Source organism: Oncorhynchus clarkii, chromosome 5 (assembly GCF_045791955.1).
Source record: "Oncorhynchus clarkii lewisi isolate Uvic-CL-2024 chromosome 5, UVic_Ocla_1.0, whole genome shotgun sequence".
In the NCBI taxonomy this organism is placed as follows: Eukaryota; Metazoa; Chordata; class Actinopteri; order Salmoniformes; family Salmonidae; genus Oncorhynchus; species Oncorhynchus clarkii.
In genome coordinates, this window is record NC_092151.1 from 87,558,998 (window position 1) to 87,579,572 (window position 20,575).

At 44.9% G+C, this 20,575-nt stretch overlaps 1 protein-coding gene across 1 annotated transcript in view; it reads left to right on the forward strand.

The window, feature by feature from the left end:
* The window catches only part of LOC139409507 (hemicentin 1), a 242,956-nt gene extending 222,443 nt beyond the window's left edge, over positions 1 to 20,513 (forward strand). Inside the window, exons 92-106 of the mRNA XM_071154768.1 lie at positions 767 to 937; positions 1,034 to 1,180; positions 4,048 to 4,185; positions 4,311 to 4,432; positions 4,726 to 4,963; positions 5,802 to 5,864; positions 6,243 to 6,362; positions 6,721 to 6,855; positions 8,457 to 8,570; positions 9,053 to 9,178; positions 9,410 to 9,538; positions 12,439 to 12,780; positions 13,027 to 13,146; positions 17,070 to 17,196; positions 19,055 to 20,513. Of these exons, the coding sequence (XP_071010869.1) occupies positions 767 to 937; positions 1,034 to 1,180; positions 4,048 to 4,185; positions 4,311 to 4,432; positions 4,726 to 4,963; positions 5,802 to 5,864; positions 6,243 to 6,362; positions 6,721 to 6,855; positions 8,457 to 8,570; positions 9,053 to 9,178; positions 9,410 to 9,538; positions 12,439 to 12,780; positions 13,027 to 13,146; positions 17,070 to 17,196; positions 19,055 to 19,421 (2,459 nt within the window). The 3' untranslated portion in view covers positions 19,422 to 20,513. The remainder of the gene's footprint in view (positions 1 to 766; positions 938 to 1,033; positions 1,181 to 4,047; positions 4,186 to 4,310; positions 4,433 to 4,725; positions 4,964 to 5,801; positions 5,865 to 6,242; positions 6,363 to 6,720; positions 6,856 to 8,456; positions 8,571 to 9,052; positions 9,179 to 9,409; positions 9,539 to 12,438; positions 12,781 to 13,026; positions 13,147 to 17,069; positions 17,197 to 19,054) is intronic.
* The last annotated feature ends 62 nt before the right edge of the window (positions 20,514 to 20,575 follow it).

A 20,575-nucleotide genomic window follows, 5' to 3' on the forward strand; every position in this document is an offset into this window, starting at 1 on the left:
GATATCCAGAATCGGGTCAAACAGGCCTCTTCCTACTTTGACCGGCTAAGGAAGAGGGCTTTTAACAACAGCAACCTACCTGCACCTACACACCAAAGTAGCAGTCTACCAGGCAGTGTGTAAATATCTACACTCCTTTATAGATGTGAAACATGGACAGTTTATAGCTGACACTTAGAACAACTGGAATCCTTTGACGTAAAAGGCCTGCAACACATTTTGAAAGTGATCTGGCTGGACCATGTTCCGCACTTAAAGATCCTACAGAGAACCAAACTGCTGGAGCATTGAGGCATCCATCACACTCCACCAGCGTTAGATGGCTTGGCCAGGCCACTCAGGCGCCGCGAAAGAGGCTGTGCGGACAGCTACAACTGGGCCGTCGCTCTGCAGGTGGGCAGAAAAAAGCAGCTAAAGGACAAACTGAAGATATCACTAAAGAACTCTGGGATGAACCCTGTGTCCCTCCAGACCGTTGCTGCGGAGTGCAGTTGGCCAAGGAATAAAGTCTGGAACGTAGCCTGGCTAAGCGACAGAGAAGGAATATGACCATGCCTGCTCCGGACCCAATGGGACAGGCCTTTGTGAGCTCTGTCTGTGGCAGACAGTGTGCATCCCGCATCAGATTACACAGTCATCAGTGAACCCACAAGCAGTAGTGGAAGTCATCATCGGACATGATGGACTACCTTAAGTAAGCGTGTGTGGGGGTCGATGCTCACTCTGTCATGACTATGTATTTTTATATATCTGTGTGTGTTTGCAGTGGATGGTAACTGGGGAGCGTGGCAGCCCTGGGGAGAATGCTCCGCCTCCTGTGCGGGCGGAGAGAGAACTCGAGTCAAACTCTGTAATAACCCGTCGCCTAGCAACGAGGGCCGCCTCTGCCCAGGAGACTCCACCCAGGTGTCCAGGTGTAACGGCCAAGCGTGTCCAGGTATGGTGTGTGTTTGTGTGTGTGTGCATGGCATGTGTGTGCGTGTGTTTGGCATGTGCGTGCCTGTGTGTGCACTAAACCTGTTCTCTCTCCTAGGCGGGCCTCAGAAGGCGAGAGGCAGCATCATAGGAAACATTAATAACGTGGAGTTTGGAATTGCCATCCTCAACGCCACCATCTCTGACAACCAATCTGGAGGCAGGGTTATACACGCCACCATCTCCAATGTGCCCCGGAGCCTGGGTTAGTTACAGTTTTTTCCAACTGCTTACACACGTTTTCAAAACCATCTCCTTTTTTCAAAACTCAACACACAATTACCAAAACTGCTCACACAAAATGCAAAATGCCTCACATCTCCTTCAAAATGTAACACTGCATTCAAAATGCCATAAACACATGTCAGAATGAAGCATTTGCATCTAAAAAATCTAAAGCTCCTTGGTCTTTCATAGGCTTATATCTACATTTCAATACAATGTTCTACAGTGAAAGTAATCTGCTGAGAGGGGTAACAAGTACACTGTAAACACCAATACAATGTTCTACAGTGAAAGTAATCTGCTGAGAGGGGTAACAAGTACACTGTAAACACCAATACAATGTTCTACAGTGAAAGTAATCTGCTGAGAGGGGTAACAAGTACACTGTAAACACCAATGCAATGTAGAAACAGAAAATATTTTTTAGGCCAAACATTACTGTTGTATACAGTAGCATTAGAATCTTTAGAATCTTTAGAATACAGTAAAGAACACAATTGTGTGTGTGGGGTCCCGGGGGGGGGGGGGGCAGTCCAGGATTTGGTGGGGGGGGGGCAGTCACCAGTGCTAAGCTACGCTTCATCTCTTCTCCGGTCTGGGTCTGGCCACAATAGTTCGTCCACATCACAAAATACGTTTTCTCTTGCCAAACATCGAGGGAAGTATCTCCTAGCATGGCGTATCCAACCTTGGACAGAGGCAACCTCTATGTCTCCACATCGAGGGAAGTATCTCATAGCATGGCGTATCCAACCTTGGACAGAGGCAACCTCTATGTCTCCACATGGAGGGAAGTATCTCCTAGCATGGCGTATCCAACCTTGGACAGAGGCAACCTCTATGTCTCCACATGGAGGGAAGTATCTCCTAGCATGGCGTATCCAACCTTGGACAGAGGCAACCTCTATGTCTCCACATGGAGGGAAGTATCTCCTAGCATGGCGTATCCAACCTTGGACAGAGGCAACCTCTATGTCTCCACATGCGTCCTCCATTGCCTGGAGAAGCGGCATGCGGGCATAGGGTTTGCGATCATACACTTTCCAGCGCCAGGCTGAGAAGAATTCCTCTATGGGATTTAGAAAAGGTGAATATGGGGGTAAGTACAAACTACAAATAGTGGATGGGTGGCAAACCAGTTTTGGACCAGAACAGCCTGGTGAAAACTAACATTGTCCCATAAAACCACAAATCTAGCAGGCTCCTGATCTGGATCAGGGACAAGCATTGTGTAAATTGCATCCATATGGCCGGTGTTGTACGGACCCAGTGTGGCATTGTGATAGAGGACCCCGTTTTGAGTGATGGCAGCACACATAGTTATATTACCCCCACGCTGTCCAGGGACATTGGTAATTGCCCTCTGTCCTATTACATTTCTTCCGCGGCGCCTGGTTTTGATGCCAACCTCATCTACATAAATAAATTCATGGCGAATTACATGGGCATCCAGCTCCAATACTCTCTGTAACAGACAAAAGGATATACAGATGAGTAAATATGTTATGTCTGAAGTACTGGAAGTAGTGTTGCATACATACTGACTCTGTCAGAGTTTCTCTCAAATGACACCTTGTAAAGTTGTTTCATCGTCACTCGGTGCCGTTGGAGGATGCGTTGTATGGTCGACAGGCTTACAGCATTGATGTTGTTAAATATGGTGGCATTATTCAAGATATGCTCTCTTATCTCTCTAATCCTAATTGCATTGTTGGCCAAAACCATATTTATAATTGCAGTCTCTTGTACATCTGTAAACAAGCGTCCTCGTCCTCAATGATGTCTTTGCCTTTCCACTCTGTACAGAATTCAAACACAGTATGTGTTCAGCATAGGAACTGTAAACAATGTACAAAAAAATGTAGTACAGCATGATAACCAACCTCATTCATTCAATGCAGTGCAGTAAATGGATGGCTTAGAGTTACAAATGTTTATGCAATACTATGCAGTCATACGTATTTTACAGTACATTACTGTAATGCTAAAATAGTCATTAGATGGTTGCATACCTGTTCTCATTTCTGAAGGTTTGAATTATGGACGCCACTTTAAATCGACTCAAATTGGGCTGGATTCTCAGTCCAGCCTCTCTCATGGTCAAACCGTGGTTGATCACATGATCAACAAGTGTTGCCCTAATCTCATCAGAGATGGCTCTCCTTCCTTCTCTTCTTTGCCCTCGTCCTCTTCTTCCTCTTCCTCTCCCTCCTACTCCTCTTGCTCTCTGTCCATTGTTGGCATCCATTGTTCAAAACAGGTCATCTGACCTTTGACCTATTTATAGGCCTATACTACAGTAAAGCAGTGATTGGTTAGTAATCAGTTAAGCTATTAGTGTTCGCACATGTGAGGAGTGTGTGTGTGACCTGGTGAATAAGTGTAGCATTTTGATTGGTTGTGTTTGGAAAAGGAAAGCAAGTCACTTCCTGTTAAATGTTTGTGTTTTAGGTAGAAAATTGTGTGTAGTGTTTTGAAAAAAAGTGTTTTATGCAATTGACAACTGAGTCAAAGGCTGAGAAATAGGTTATGGTTTTGGATATTTGGTGTGTAGTTTTCAAAAATCGTGTGACTTGAAAAGATTTTGTGTGTAAGCAGTTGGAAAAAACTGTAATATACATTATGACATTGAGTTCAATATGTACCCTAATAGATTATCTATGGTGTGTTAAGTTTATAAAGATGTAGGCTGTAGTTGTTTCTAAGCACAGATCAGATAACAGAGTCAGGTTTATTTTGTCACAAAGGAAAGAGCTGCACTAATTGACCCCAGTTCAAACGAATCACCCTGTTTCAAAATCTTCTTGAATGACCCCTTTCCTGACCTCACCTGTTGACCCCATGCAGGCCCAGCTATGAGGAAGCTGATCTCCATCCTGAACTCCATCTATTGGACGACGGCTCAGGAGCTAGGGGAGGCAGTGAACGGCTACTCTCTGACCAGAGGTGTGTTCAGACGGGAGACACAGGTGGAGTTTGCCACAGGTGAGAAGGGGATGAATTTGTGTGTGTGTGTGTGTGTGTGTGTGTTACCCATTATCCCTAAATGGGATAACAGGTATTACCATGAAGACCAGAGAATAAAGGGTTTCAGCCTCTTTGTCCACCAGGTGAGATCCTGAGGATGACCCATGTGGCTCGGGGGCTGGACTCAGACGGAGCACTGCTATTGGATATCGTGCTGAATGGACACATTCTGCAGCTGCCGTCTAATACTGACATCAGCATCAAGGTAACAGAAAACACAGCTCCAGACGTATTACACCCTACACTACACACTCCATACTATCATACTTTCCTCATTTGAGATCTGTTGTGTAACTGAAATCAGTGCTGAAGACAATCTTTGTGTAACATACACAACAGATCTTAAGTTTGGCCCATAATGACAGACGTTGATAACCAGACTACAGATCACGATCAAACAGTTTAAATGAATTACAAAAAGACAATGAAAGGTGGTTATGAGGTGCAGAACTTGTTGGTTAAGGCTTATCCATGCTGGCTGTTGTTCATCTGACCCAGGACTACACAGAGGACTACATTCAGACTGGTCCAGGCCAGCTGTATGCTCTCTCCACCCGGATGTTCAGTATTGACCGGGTCAGTGTGCCTTACTCCTGGAACCACACAATCACCTACGACCCTGCCAAGGGAAAGATGCCCTACCTGGTGGAGACGCTCCATGCCTCGGCCATCAGCGCCCACTACCACCCCCTAGAGGAAGTCCTGGAATACAAGCTCCACGCCACCATCACCAAGGGTGAGACTTTAAAGTCCTTGTTTTTCTCTCTCTCTCTTTACTTCCCTATTCATTTGCACCCCTCCCCCCCTTTGCCCTCAAAACAGCCTCAATTCGTCGGGGCATGGACTCTACAAGGTGTCGAAAGTGTTCCACAAGGATGCTGGCCCATGTTGACTCCAATGCTTCCCATAGTTGTGTCAAGTTCGCTGGATGTCCTTGGGGTGGTGGACCATTTAGTGTGAAAAACCCAGCAGTGTTGCAGTTCTGGACTCTTACTACCATACCCCGTTCAAAAGCACTTAAATCTTTTGTCTTGCCTATTCACCCTCTGAATGGCACACATACACAATCCATGTCTCAATTGTCTCAAGGCTAAACAAAATCCTTCTTTAACCTGTCTCCTCCCCTTCATCTACACTGATTTGAAGTGGATTTAACAAGTGACATCAAAAAGGGATCATAGCTTTCACCTGGTCAATCTATGTCATGGGAAGTTCCTAATGTTTTGTACACTCAGTGTATACACTATCTATACACTACATTACGTTTCCACTTCACAATAACAGCACTTACAGTTGACCGGGGCAGCTCTAGCAGGGCAGAAATTTGACGAACTGACTTGTTGGAAAGGTGGCATCCTTTGACGGTGCCATGATGAAAGTCGCTGAGCTCTTCAGTACAGGCCATTCTACTGCCAGTGTTTGTCTATGGAGATTGCATGGCTGTGTGCTCAATGTTATAATCCTGTCAGCAACGGGTGTGGCTGAAATAACCGAATCCACTAGTTTAAAGGTGTCCACATACTTTTGTATATCTCACTCTCTTTAACATAACAACCTTATCCATATTCTGTCAGGTGATCGTAGTAACCAGTGTCCCGTTGGCTTCAGGCTGGACTCTGCAGGACCCTACTGTGCAGGTAATCATGACAAGCCTCTTATTTTGGTAGTCTGTCTTCTCAACATGGGGAGTTTGTCCACACCTCTGTTCATGCTGGAACAGTTTACTTTGTTACGTTATGTTCAGTGGAGATTCACTTAAATGCACATTTTAATTTCACTTAAATGCACATTTTAATTTCACTTAAATGCACATTTTAATTTCACTTAAATGCACATTTTAATTTCACTTAAATGCACATTTTAATTTCACTTAAATGCACATTTTAATTTCACTTAAATGCATAATTTGTCTTGATTTAAAACGGCGTTTGGGGTAAAATGGCAGAGTATAAGTCCTAGCTCATGTCAATATCGATGTCGAGTATAAGACTGTTATTGTTTGTGTTATGATTCAGATGAGGATGAGTGTAAGGAGAGGAGCCCTTGTTCTCATGTCTGTCACAATGCCATGGGAACCTACTATTGCTCCTGTCCCCGAGGACTCACCATCTCAGCTGACGGCAGGACCTGTCAGGGTACGCCCCACACACACAAACACACACACACACTATGGGCTGGATTCAATCAGGACCGCGGAAGTATCACAGGAGATCTGTGTAGAAATGTACAGTTCATTTCCAATTGAGCCAACGTACACAGAGTTTACTGTGAATGCAGTCTCCGCGAACGTGGGAACATCGCCTTTAAATTTCATTCGAGCTATAAAACGGATCTTCTGGGATATTTCTGCCATACGGATTGAATCGAGCCCTATGTACACTGAAAAACAAATACCTATTTAATTCCTCTATAAAAACCACCTTTACTCGCATAGAATCTCTGCCTCTGTTAAAAGACTTCATGTCTAATGATTCCCTCTCTCTATGTTCTCAGACATTGATGAGTGTTCTCTGGGTGGGCACATGTGCCATGACGGGCAGGACTGTGAGAACACCATTGGCTCTTACCGCTGTGTGATGCGCTGTGGGCGGGGCTTCAGAAGGACAGCCGATGGACACAGTTGCCAAGGTTACACTCATTTCCATCTTCAAGATTGTCAGTAGTTAATACAGTATATTAAGTGTCATTACTATGTAGGGTTGTTACGTTGATCGCATTACCTTTCACACCAGCAGTCAGGAGTCAGGGCTCCCGAGTGGCTAAGCGGTCTAAGGCACTGCATCTCTGTACTAGAGGTGTCACTACAGACCCTGGTTTGATCCCAGGCTGTATCACAACCAGCCGTGATCGGGAGTCCCATAGGTCGGCGCACAATTGGTCCAGCGTCATCCGGGTTTGGGCGGTGTAGGCCGTCATTGTAAATAAGAATTTGTTCTTAACTGACGCTAACGACCTGATACTCAGGGCTCTATTGTCCCTCCATCAGGTCCTAATGGCCTGATACTCAGGGCTACATTGTCCCTCCATCAGGTCCTAATGGCCTGATACTCAGGGCTCCATTGTCCCTCCATCAGGTCCTAATGGCCTGATACTCAGGGCTCCATTGTCCCTCCATCAGGTTCTAATGGCCTGATACTCAGGGCTCCATTGTCCCTCCATCAGGTCCTAATGGCCTGATACTCAGGGCTCTATTGTCCCTCCATCAGGTCCTAATGGCCTGGTACTCAGGGCTCTATTGTCCCTCCATCAGGTCCTAATGGCCTGGTACTCAGGGCTCTATTGTCCCTCCATCAGGTCCTAATGGCCTGGTACTCAGGGCTCTATTGTCCCTCCATCAGGTCCTAATGGCCTGGTACTCAGGGCTCTATTGTCCCTCCATCAGGTCCTAATGGCCTGGTACTCAGGGCTCTATTGTCCCTCCATCAGGTCCTAATGGCCTGGTACTCAGGGCTCTATTGTCCCTCTAACCACTCTGACATCAATGCAAATGCAATCAAAAATCACATCAAACACTTATCAAACCAGGATGTTCTTTTAAAACTCACCTCTCCTCAATATACTTCTGTATATATAGTGTATGTTTTTATTTCTAAGGAATTCTAAGGTTTGTATCATACACTACTAAAGTTGCCAAATAAATCTAGCATATAGGTTTCAAATCATCACTTTTACGCTCAACATAGCCACTTCATATGGGCACGCTCCTCCAGAATGCGAAAGATATCCTTTCTATTTTATTCAATTAAGTTAAATTATAATTCTCTTACTATAAAATCATATCATATAAAATAATGGAATGGGACTTCTAAGCATATCTTGTCAGCTAAATGAACAAGCCTACAGCCTATGGCATGGTGCATAGCCAGATAACATACAGTAGGTCAACTCATATTCTGTTCTTCTGAAATACATTTTCTTAATATCATAATGTTTCTTTAGACTTGCCTAAAATAAAGCATGGATTGATTGTGATGTTTTATATTACATTGATTTATTATACTTTTTAAAATGTAGATGTTCCAAAAGCGATGTATCTTTTATGCATGGTGACCAGGAGATGCTAAACGTGTTTATGTTAATTAACGGTCTATTGCCGTGAGACCGGCAGTCTGTTGCATGACAATAACCGGCTGACAAAACGTCCCGCCCGCCACAGCCCTATGAAGGTATAAAGCTATTTCTAAGCTGTCATTGTATTATTGTTTATTTGATTTTGCGTCATTTTCAAGATGTTAATGAGTGCCAGGAGTCTAACCCGTGTAACCAGCACTGTCTGAACACCATCGGTAGCTACCGCTGTGCCTGTGAGCCCGGGTACCAACTCAGGAACCGCCGCTGTATAGGTGAGCACAGTACACTGCAGATTGGGTAGGCACAATAGTGTGAAACGCGTTTTGATGGTTTCAGTTCTGGACCTGACCTGCTTCTCTTTTCTCTCTCGCCCTCTCTCTCGCCCTCTCTCTCGCCCTCTCTCCCTCGCCCTGTCTCCCTCTCTCTCTCTCTCTCTCTCTCTCTCTCTCTCTCTCTCTCTCTCTCTCTCTCTCTCTCTCTCTCTCTCTCTCTCTCTCTCTCTCTCTCTCTCTCTCTCTCTCTCTCTCTCTCTCTCTCTCTCTCTCTCTCGCCCTCTCTCTCTCTCTCTCGCCCTCTCTCTCGCTCTCTCTCTCGCCCTCTCTCCCTCTCCCTCTCCCTCTCTCTCTCTCGCTCTCTCTCTCCCTCTCCCTCTCTCTCTCTCTCTCTCTCTCCCTCTCCCTCTCTCTCTCTCTCTCTCTCTCTCTCTCTCTCTCTCTCTCTCTCTCTCTCTCTCTCTCTCTCTATCTCTCCTCAGACATAAACGAGTGCAGACAGAGGGTGTGTCGTTCAGACCAGCAGTGTAAGAACATGCGGGGAAGCTACACCTGTATTGACCTTTGCCCTGCTGGCATGACCAAAGGTGCCAACGGGACGTGTGTGGGTGAGTGTGCCAGAACTGGGCATCAGCCCCTTCATAACTCACCCGGACCCAACTTCAAAAGACACTATTCAAAACTGAAAGGAGGATTTTGTGTCCAGTAGATCTGTGGATAAGAAAAGGTTGGGAGTGGGTGGATTTTATATACAGCCCTTTCTGTTTGGTGGGGTAATGGTTTCAATGTCAAATATCTATATTCAATATAAAACCTCTCCATGTGTCTTCTCCCTATAGATATAGATGAATGCAGAGACGGGACACACCAGTGCAGATACAACCAGATCTGTGAGAACAGCAGAGGGAGCTACCATTGTACCTGCCCCAGGGGCTATCGCTCTCAGGGTGTAGGACGCCCCTGTGTGGGTACGTACCCCCTCTACCCCCAAACCACCTCACCCACCACCCCTCACCCACTACCCCTCAGCTGCCCTGCTTCTGCACGCAGACCTCCACTATCCCTCACCCATTGTACCTCACCCACTACCCCTCACCCACTATAACTCACCCACTACCCCTCACTCCTTACCCACTACCCCTCACCCATTATCCACTACTCCTCACCCCACTACCCCACCACCCCACACCCACTACCTCTCATCCTTCACCACTATCCTTTACCCACTACCCCTCACCCTTCACCATTACCCCTCACCCACTCTCCCTTACCCACTACCACTAACCCACTACTCCTCACCCACTACCCAATACCCCTCACCCACTACACCTCTGCTTCTGCATGCATACCTCTCTCCATCTCTCCCTCAGTCCCTGCTCTAAGCTGCAGTAATACCCCAGCCAGCTGTGGCATCACATCCTCCCTCTGCCTTTATAATGCTAATGTAGCTAAAGAACTGTTGTCTTCTGTGGGAATCCCTTGCTATCTCATAACTATCACAAACAGAAGATGAGCACTAGGTACTGAGTGGCTGTGTAGTTAGAGTTTAAACACGGGGTTAACAGAAAGGTAAGGAGCCACAGACAGGACAACAGGACATCAGGAAAGGGACCTGGAATGAACCTGTCTGTCTGTCTGTCATCACAAGGCCAGCATCTCTCTCTCTCACTCTTGGCTCTGTCACTCTTACACCTGAGTTTCCACCTTTGACCTTTTGACCGGGTTGCACCCGACCTGGGGTCGCTTTGCTTTGCAATGGCATACACTCACTGTCTCTGTCTGTATCCCCTATGACATCATCAACACTGGACACTGATGTCTACTCTGTACCTACTTACCTGTACAATTTGAATATTGTGTTGCATTAAATTGTATATACAGTATGTTTCATTTAAATTTCAAGTGGCAACATTTTAACTGAGCACCATAGTGAGTTAAGAGACTATTTGGCAAACCTGAAAAAGTATGTATTTACAATATATACAGATGTAGGTCTCTATCCAATCCGTATTGCGCAAGTTCCGCGTTACAGCATGATTGGAATTTAAAGGCAATGTTCCCACGTAGCGGAGACTGCTTCATGGTAAACGCTGCAGATATCAGCTCAAAATGAAATTACCTTAACATTTCTATCGCACAATCTGTAACGCTTCAGAGATTGAATAGAGCCCATGGATTTGATTTAATTCAAGCATTCTTGTTTGGTGTGAGATGTAATGTATTCATTCTCTCATTGAAAAAGTTAAAAGGCGGGCCTCCCGAGTGGTGCAGTGGTCTAAAGAACTGCATTGCAGTGCTAAAGGCGTCACTACAGACCCGGGTTCGATCCCGTGCTGTATTACAACCGGCCGTGATCAGGACTCCCATAGGGCTGCGCACAATTGGCCCAGCGTCGTCAGGGATAGGGGAGGGCTTGGCCCAGCGTCGTCAGGGTTAGGGGAGGGCTTGGCCGTGGGGGGCTTTACTTGGCTCATCGTGCTCTAGTGACTCCTTGTGGCGGGCCGGGCTGACCTTGGTCGTCAGTTGAAAGGTGTTTCCTCCAACACATTGGTGGCTTCTGGTTTAAGTGGGCGGGTGTTATTAAGAAGCGTGGTTTGGCGAGTCATGCTTCGGAGGACGAATGACTTCACCTCCTGAGCCCGTTGGGGAGTTGCAGCAATGAGACAAGATCAAAATTGGGGAGAAAAAGGGGGTAAAATAGAACATAAATAAAAAGTTAAAAGACACTTTTTAGATGAATACACTTATGCCTTAGGGACATGATATGTATTGTCAAACGTTGGGGTGATTGTTCCTGTACGTTGGGGTGATTGTTCCTGTACGTTGGGGTGATTGTTCCTGTACGTTGGGGTGATTATTCCTGTACGTTGGGGTGATTGTTCCTGTACGTTGGGGTGATTGTTCCTGTACGTTGGGGTGATTATTCCTGTACGTTGGGGTGATTGTTCCTGTACGTTGGGGTGATTGTTCCTGTACGTTGGGGTGATTGTTCCTGTACGTTGGGGTGATTGTTCCTGTACGTTGGGGTGATTGTTCCTGTACGTTGGGGTGATTATTCCTGTACGTTGGGGTGATTGTTCCTGTACGTTGGGGTGATTGTTCCTGTACGTTGGGGTGATTGTTCCTGTACGTTGGGGTGATTGTTCCTGTACGTTGGGGTGATTGTTCCTGTACGTTGGGGTGATTGTTCCTGTACGTTGGGGTGATTGTTCCTGTACGTTGGGGTGATTATTCCTGTACGTTGGGGTGATTATTCCTGTACGTTGGGGTGATTGTTCCTGTACGTTGGGGTGATTGTTTTCCATCTCTTCCTTTCTCATCCTCTTGTCTTCCTCACACCACTTTATTCTCCCACTTCATCTGCTTCTTCCTTAATTGCCTTATCCTCTGTCTTATCTGTATGTTTCCCCTGCTCCATATCCCCCTCTTTACTCAACTTTTACTCTGCTTGTTTTCTTCCTTTTCTCTTCCTCCTCTGTCCTCCCTCCTCTCTCTCTTCCCTCCTCCCTCCTCTCTCTCTTCCCTCCTCCCCATCTCTCTCTTCCCTCCTCTCTCTCTTCCCTCCTCCTCCCCCTCCCTCCTCTCTCTCTTCCCTTCTTCCTCCTCTCTCTCTTCCCCCTCCCTCCTCTCTCTCTTCCCTCCTCCCCTCTCTCCTCCCCCTCTCTCTCTTCCCTCTCTCTCTTCCCCCTCCCTCCTCTCTCTCTTCCCTCCTCCCCCATCTCTCTCTTCCCTACTACCTCCTCTCTCTTTCCCTTCCCTCCCTTCTCTCCTGCCCCCTGCCCCCTCTCACTCTTCCCTCCTCTCTTTCCCTCCTGCCCCCCCTCTCTCCTCCCTCCCCCCTCTCTCTGTGGTGCTGTGACATCACCAGACAGTAATGAGTGTGAGCATGCGCCCCAGCCCTGCGCGCACCAGTGCCTCAACACCCCCGGCAGCTTCAAGTGTGTGTGCCCGCCAGGGCGCCACCTGCTTGGGGATGGAAAGTCCTGCGCGGGGCTGGAGAAGCTGCCTCCCAGCTACCAGAGCTTCTCATACGGCTACAGCTCCTCCCAGGACTCCCCTGAGCGGAGCGCCTTCCAGCGCCAGTACCACAGCCTGGCCTCTCAGAGCTACCCCTCCTACGCTGCCACAGGGGGGCGCTATAGGCAGCGTAGACGCAGGGAGGCCCTGGCCTGTCCGCAGGGGTACGAGGCCAGGGGTGGCCGTTGCCTAGGTAACTATGGAGGAGGCAGGGGGACAGGCAGAGGGGGAGGAGTTTGAAAGGAGAGGAGGAGGGTCTGGCTGCATGGCTGTGCTACCTGGGGTTTGCTTCCCCTTGTTTTCTAAAACACCTTTATAACATGTTTCAACTGATAAATGTTTCCTCTGTGTGTGTGTGTGTGTGTGTGTGTGTGTGTGTGTGTGTGTGTGTGTGTGTGTGTGTGTGTGTGTGTGTGTGTGTGTGTGTCTGTGTGTGTAGACATCAACGAGTGTGAGGTGAGGGACACGTGCCAGCATGAGTGTATGAACACTCCAGGGAGCCATAGGTGTCAGTGTCCAGCCGGCTACCGCCTCATGACCAATGGCAAGACCTGCCAAGGTGAGCAGAACACCTCCATATGTCAGTCAATCGATTAATCAGTTATTCATGTTATTGATATATCTATCCATTCGTCATCACTCAGAGATCATCCCTATATTCTACTATAAGGAAATACATTCAATGAAATAATTTGATGAGGAAAATGTATCTATGTAAAAGTTGCAGGTACAGTATACTCAATAACTGCATCATGTGTTATGAATTGGTATAACTAACTCCTGTATTGTGGTGTTATGAATTGGTATAACTAACTCCTGTATTGTGGTGTTATGTATTGGTATAACTAACTCCTGTATTGTGGTGTTATGTATTGGTATAACTAACTCCTGTATTGTGGTGTTATGTATTGGTATAACTAACTCCTGTATTGTGGTGTTATGTATTGGTATAACTAACTCCTGTATTGTGGTGTTATGTATTGGAGTAACTAACTCCTGTATTGTGGTGTTATGTATTGGTACACATTGTATAACTAACTCCTGTATTGTGGTGTTATGTATTGGTATAACTAACTCCTGTATTGTGGTGTTATGTATTGGTATAACTAACTCCTGTATTGTGGTGTTATGTATTGGTATAACTAACTCCTGTATTGTGGTGTTATGTATTGGTACACATTGTATAACTAACTCCTGTATTGTGGTGTTATGTATTGGTATAACTAACTCCTGTATTGTGGTGTTATGTATTGGTATAACTAACTCCTGTATTGTGGTGTTATGTATTGGTATAACTAACTCCTGTATTGTGGTGTTATGTATTGGTATAACTAACTCCTGTATTGTGGTGTTATGTATTGGTATAACTAACTCCTGTATTGTGGTGTTATGTATTGGTATAACTAACTCCTGTATTGTGGTGTTATGTATTGGTATAACTAACTCCTGTATTGTGGTGTTATGTATTGGTATAACTAACTCCTGTATTGTGGTGTTATGTATTGGTATAACTAACTCCTGTATTGTGGTGTTATGTATTGGTATAACTAACTCCTGTATTGTGGTGTTATGTGTTGGTACACATTGTATAACTAACTCCTGTATTGTGGTGTTATGTATTGGTATAACTAACTCCTGTATTGTGGTGTTATGTATTGGTATAACTAACTCCTGTATTGTGGTGTTATGTATTGGTATAACTAACTCCTGTATTGTGGTGTTATGTATTGGTATAACTAACTCCTGTATTGTGGTGTTATGTATTGGTATAACTAACTCCTGTATTGTGGTGTTATGTATTGGTATAACTAACTCCTGTATTGTGGTGTTATGTATTGGTATAACTAACTCCTGTATTGTGGTGTTATGTATTGGAGTAACTAACTCCTGTATTGTGGTGTTATGTATTGGTACACATTGTATAACTAACTCCTGTATTGTGGTGTTATGTATTGGTATAACTAACTCCTGTATTGTGGTGTTATGTATTGGTATAACTAACTCCTGTATTGTGGTGTTATGTATTGGTATAACTAACTCCTGTATTGTGGTGTTATGTATTGGTACACATTGTATAACTAACTCCTGTATTGTGGTGTTATGTATTGGTATAACTAACTCCTGTATTGTGGTGTTATGTATTGGTATAACTAACTCCTGTATTGTGGTGTTATGTATTGGTATAACTAACTCCTGTATTGTGGTGTTATGTATTGGTATAACTAACTCCTGTATTGTGGTGTTATGTATTGGTATAACTAACTCCTGTATTGTGGTGTTATGTATTGGTATAACTAACTCCTGTATTGTGGTGTTATGTATTGGTATAACTAACTCCTGTATTGTGGTGTTATGTATTGGTATAACTAACTCCTGTATTGTGGTGTTATGTATTGGTATAACTAACTCCTGTATTGTGGTGTTATGTATTGGTATAACTAACTCCTGTATTGTGGTGTTATGTGTTGGTACACATTGTATAACTAACTCCTGTATTGTGGTGTTATGTATTGGTATAACTAACTCCTGTATTGTGGTGTTATGTATTGGTATAACTAACTCCTGTATTGTGGTGTTATGTATTGGTATAACTAACTCCTGTATTGTGGTGTTATGTATTGGTATAACTAACTCCTGTATTGTGGTGTTATGTATTGGTATAACTAACTCCTGTATTGTGGTGTTATGTATTGGTATAACTAACTCCTGTATTGTGGTGTTATGTATTGGTATAACTAACTCCTGTATTGTGGTGTTATGTGTTGGTACACATTGTATAACTAACTCCTGTATTGTGGTGTTATGTATTGGTACACATTGTATAACTAACTCCTGTATTGTGGTGTTATGTATTGGTATAACTAACTCCTGTATTGTGGTGTTATGTATTGGTATAACTAACTCCTGTATTGTGGTGTTATGTATTGGTATAACTAACTCCTGTATTGTGGTGTTATGTGTTGGTACACATTGTATAACTAACTCCTGTATTGTGGTGTTATGTGTTGGTACACATTGTATAACTAACTCTTGTATTGTGGTGTTATGTATTGGTATAACTAACTCCTGTATTGTCAAATCAAATCAAATCAAATCAAATTTTATTTGTCACATACACATGGTTAGCAGATGTTAATGCGAGTGTAGCGAAATGCTTGTGCTTCAAGTTCCGACAATGCAGTAATAACCAACAAGTAATCTAACTAACAATTCCAAAACTACTGTCTTGTACACAGTGTAAGGGGATAAAGAATATGTACATAAGGATATATGAATGAGTGATGGTACAGAGCAGCATAGGCAAGATACAGTAGATGGTATCGAGTACAGTATATACATATGAGATGAGTATGTAAACAAAGTGGCATAGTTAAAGTGGCTAGTGATACATGTATTACATAAGGATACAGTCGATGATATTGAGTACAGTATATACGTATGCATATGAGATGAATAATGTAGGGTAAGTAACATTATATAAGGTAGCATTGTTTAAAGTGGCTAGTGATATATTTACATGGTGTTATGTGTTGGTACACATTGTATAACTAACTCCTGTATTGTGGTGTTATGTGTTGGTACACATTGTATAACTAACTCCTGTATTGTGGTGTTATGTATTGGTACACATTGTATAACTAACTCCTGTATTGTGGTGTTATGTATTGGAGTAACTAACTCCTGTATTGTGGTTTGTATTGGAGTAACAGGTGGCGCCCTGGCGGGCACACACACTTGATGCTGCCGGGGGTGTTGAGGCACTGGTGCGCGTAGGGCTGGGGCGCATGCTCACACTCATTACTGTCTGGTGATGTCACAGCACCACAGAGAGAGGGGGGAGGGAAGAGAGAGGGGAGGCAGGAGGGAAAGAGAGGAGGGAAGAGTGAGAGGGGGCAGGGGGGAGGAGAGAAGGGAGGGAAGGGAAAGAGAGAGGAGGTAATAGGGAAGAGAGAGATGGGGGAGGAGGGAAGAGAGAGAGGGAAGAGAGAGAGGGGGGAGAAGGGAGGAGAGAGGGGAGGAGGGAATAGAGAGAGGAGGGAGGGGGAAGAGAGAGAGGGAAGAGAGAGAGGGGGAGGAGAGAGGGGAGGAGGGAAGAGAGAGATGAGGGAGGGGGAAGAGAGAGAGGAGGAAAGAGGGAAGAGAGAGAGGAGGGAGGGGGAGGAGGAGGGAAGAGAGAGAGGAGGGAAGAGAGAGATGGGGAGGAGGGAAGAGAAAGAGGAGGGAGGAGGGAAGAGAGAGAGGACAATACAATTGGAGTAACTAACTCCTGTATTGTGGTGTTATGTATTGGTACACATTGTATAACTAACTCCTGTATTGTGGTGTTATGTATTGGAGCAACTAACTCCTGTATTGTGGTGTTATGTATTGGAGTAACTAACTCCTGTATTGTGGTGTTATGTATTGGAGTAACTAACTCCTGTATTGTGGTGTTATGTATTGGTACACATTGTATAACTAACTCCTGTATTGTGAGGGCAGATATAGATGAGTGTCTGGAGCAGAATGTCCAGTGTGGGACCAACAGGATGTGCTTTAACATGAGAGGAAGTTACCAGTGTATCGATACACCCTGCCCACCTAACTACCAGAGAGACCCAGCAACAGGGTAAACAGTAAACACACATTGACTCATACTCTTATGTGTAATCGGAGTATTCAGACCCCTTGACTTTTTCCACATTTTATTATGTTACAGCCTTCTTTTAAAATTGATTAAATTGTTTTCCCCCCCCTCATCAATCTACACAGAAATGTTGGCACATTTATTAAACATTTAAAACAGAAATATAACATTTACATAAGTATTCAGACCGTTTACTCAGTACTTTGTTGAAGCATCTTTGGCAGTGATTACAGCCTCAAATCTGCTTGGGTATGATAATACAAGCTTGGCACACCTGTATTTGGGGAGTTTCTCCCATTCTTCTCTGGAGATCCCATCAAGCTCTGTCAGATTGGATGGGGAGCGTCGGTGCACAGCTATTTTCAGTTCTCTACAGAGATGTTTGATCGGGTTCAAGTCCAGTTTCTGGCTGGGCCACTCAAGGACATTCAGAGACTTGTCCTGAAGCCACTCCTGCGTTGTCTTGGCTGTGTGCTTAGGGTTGTTGTCCTGTTGGAAGGTGAACCTTCACCCCAGTCTGAGGTCCTGAGTACTCTGGTGCAGGTTTTCATCAAGGATCTCTCTGTACTTTGCTCTGTTCATCTTTCCCTTGATCCTGACTAGTCTCCCAGTCTCTGCCACTGAAAAACATCCCCATAGCATGATGCTTCCACCACCATGCTTCACCGTAAGGATGGTGCCAGGTTTCCTCCAGACATGACGCTTGGCATTCAGGCCAAAGAGTTCAATATTGGTTTCATCAGACCAGAGAATCTTGTTTCTCATGGTCTGAGAGTCTTTAGGTGCCTTTTGGCAAACTCCAAGAGGACTGTCATGTACCTTTTACTGAGGAGTGGCTTCTATCTGGTCACTCTACCTGATTGGTGGAGTGCTGCAGAGATGGTTGTCCTTCTGGAAAGTTCTACCATCACCAGAAGAACTCTGGAGCTCTGTCAGAGTGACCATCGGGTTCTTGGTCACCTCCCTGACCAAGGCCTTTCTCCCTATTGCTCAGTTTGGTCGGGCGGCCAGCTCAATGGAGAGTCTTGGTGGTTCCAAACTTCTTCCATTTAAGAATGATGGAGGCCAGTGTGTTCTTGGGGACCTTCAATGCAGCAGAACTGTTTGGGTACAGACAGTCTGTAGAGTGATGAGGATTTTTTTTATTTAGTAAATCCATTTTAGAATAAGGCTGTATCATAACAAATTGTGGAAAAAAATTTGAGGGGTCTGAATACTTTCCGAATGCTGTCATACACACAACTACTAACACACACCTGCATACCGGTACTTTCTCCAGCACTTTTTTTTACATTACATTTGTTGCATTTTGTCTGAAGAATCATGCAGTATATACACTTAAGACCTAGGCTCAATCAGACCAAACTTTAACCGGGGATAGCCGACACCCGCATAGCTGATGTTTTGGCCGTGCCGGAGGTGGAGCTGTGTTGGAGCTGTAAAATTGGCAAGCAGTTGCTCTTGTGATCATTGTCACAAAGCCATACCTGTCCCACTCACGTTAGATGTTCAGAATGAGAAGGTGTAGCCTATATAGAAATAATGTTGCTCAAATTGAAAATCATTAAGCGAAATTGAGGATTTCTATCAGCCTTATCAAGGTGTAGATTACATCTCACATTCCTGTGTTCCAACTTGTAAACAGACTGCATTCGATTTCTGTTAATGTGACTCCGTGCAGCCAATGGCAATGTCCCCTTTAGGTATAATTCCAGGAGCCACTTGTGCATTTGACGGCTCCAACGCTATGTGGATGTTGGCTAAAGCGGATCTGATTGAATAGAGCCATAAGTACAGAATACCGTAGCAAAATGTCCATGTTGTGTGTTCTGTGTTGTAGGTTCTGTCTGAAGAAATGCCCTCCCAACGACCTGGAGTGTGCACTAAGCCCTTACGCACTGGAGTACAAACTGCTGTCCCTCCCCTTTGGCATTGCGGCCAATCAGGACCTGATCCGGCTGGTGGCGTACACGCAGGACGGCGTGGTGCACCCCCGTACCTCCTTCCTGGTGGTGGACGAGGACGTGACGTTACCCTTCGCCCTGCGAGACGAGAACCTGAAAGGGGTGCTGTTCACAACCAGGGCCCTCCGAGAGCCCCACACCTTCAGGATGAAGGTTCGCTCCCTGTCCTACAGCGCTGACGGAGGCATCGAGTACCAGACCACCTTCATCGTCTACATCGCCGTCTCCGCCTATCCCTACTGAGAGCACTTTAAAAGGACGGTGTAAATGGGGGGTGGCACAGAAAAGGTTGCGACCTCTATGCAGCACCACTGCGAACGAGCATGTGCGTGGATGTATGTATGTGTGTGTGTATGTGGTTGGTTGGTAAAGCTGCCACATAAGTAAATGGGAACAAGTAGAAAAAGACTGTTCGTATATGAGAACTACTAAAGTGGGACAGGAGAACAGCACTGCAATCCCAGGAGGCAGATTAGGAGATGACTCAACACTCGTCCCTGGTGCACACCAAAGAGTTCCCCTCGGATGGAAGTAAACATCTATTTATTGGCCAGATATCCTAAATAGAATCCTGTTCTCTCCAATGTTAAGGGGCTTTGTGGAACTAGAATGAATTGTTTGACCCTCTTGTACTTTACACTGCCCTCTCTCGTCCACAAGGTGTTGTGATCTTTACAGATGACCCAGACTGCTTCTCCAGGTCCCATGATGAGTCCACCGTTGGTCCAGAATGTAGTCTTCCTCCCCTCCTCCTCTCCTCAGGCTTAAAGTGGTAGAGACAAGAAACATTATCTAGCCTTTATTTACATCTACCTATTAACTTATTGGGAAGTGCTTGAATACCAAAAAAAAGAGTCAGTTCCCTCCTTTGCGTAACTCTTTGGCTGGTTGGTCGCAAAATGTTGTGACATCAGACCGGAGAACAGAGCAAGTAATTTGATTGGTCTGAAATGGTGCCTGTAGAGACTTGTTGGCGAGAGGAGTTTGGCTGTCCATCAGTCAGACTTAGATCGACATTGCACCATTGTATCACATCTCTATGGTCAAACTCTTGCCCACCTCAGGTAATCACCCCTCTTCCTCATCCCCAGAGTACACAACACACTCCATTACCTGTGTGTCCGATAGTAGTGGTCATTACTTCATTACAGTCAATACAATCACAACATTAAAGGTTCATAGGATTCTTTTAACCACTTCATCCTTAGTCAGTTACCAAGATGTATTCTATTTTTATGATTTGTATAGAAGTGTTTGATTTTTCTTGTAATGTATTTCTATACTGTATTTTACTGTATTACATTTTTATAAAAAATAAAAGATATACAATCATGATAAGAGGTGTTTCTGTGACTAGTTATCTGCTGTACCACAAGAGTACTTTTCACCAGTAAATA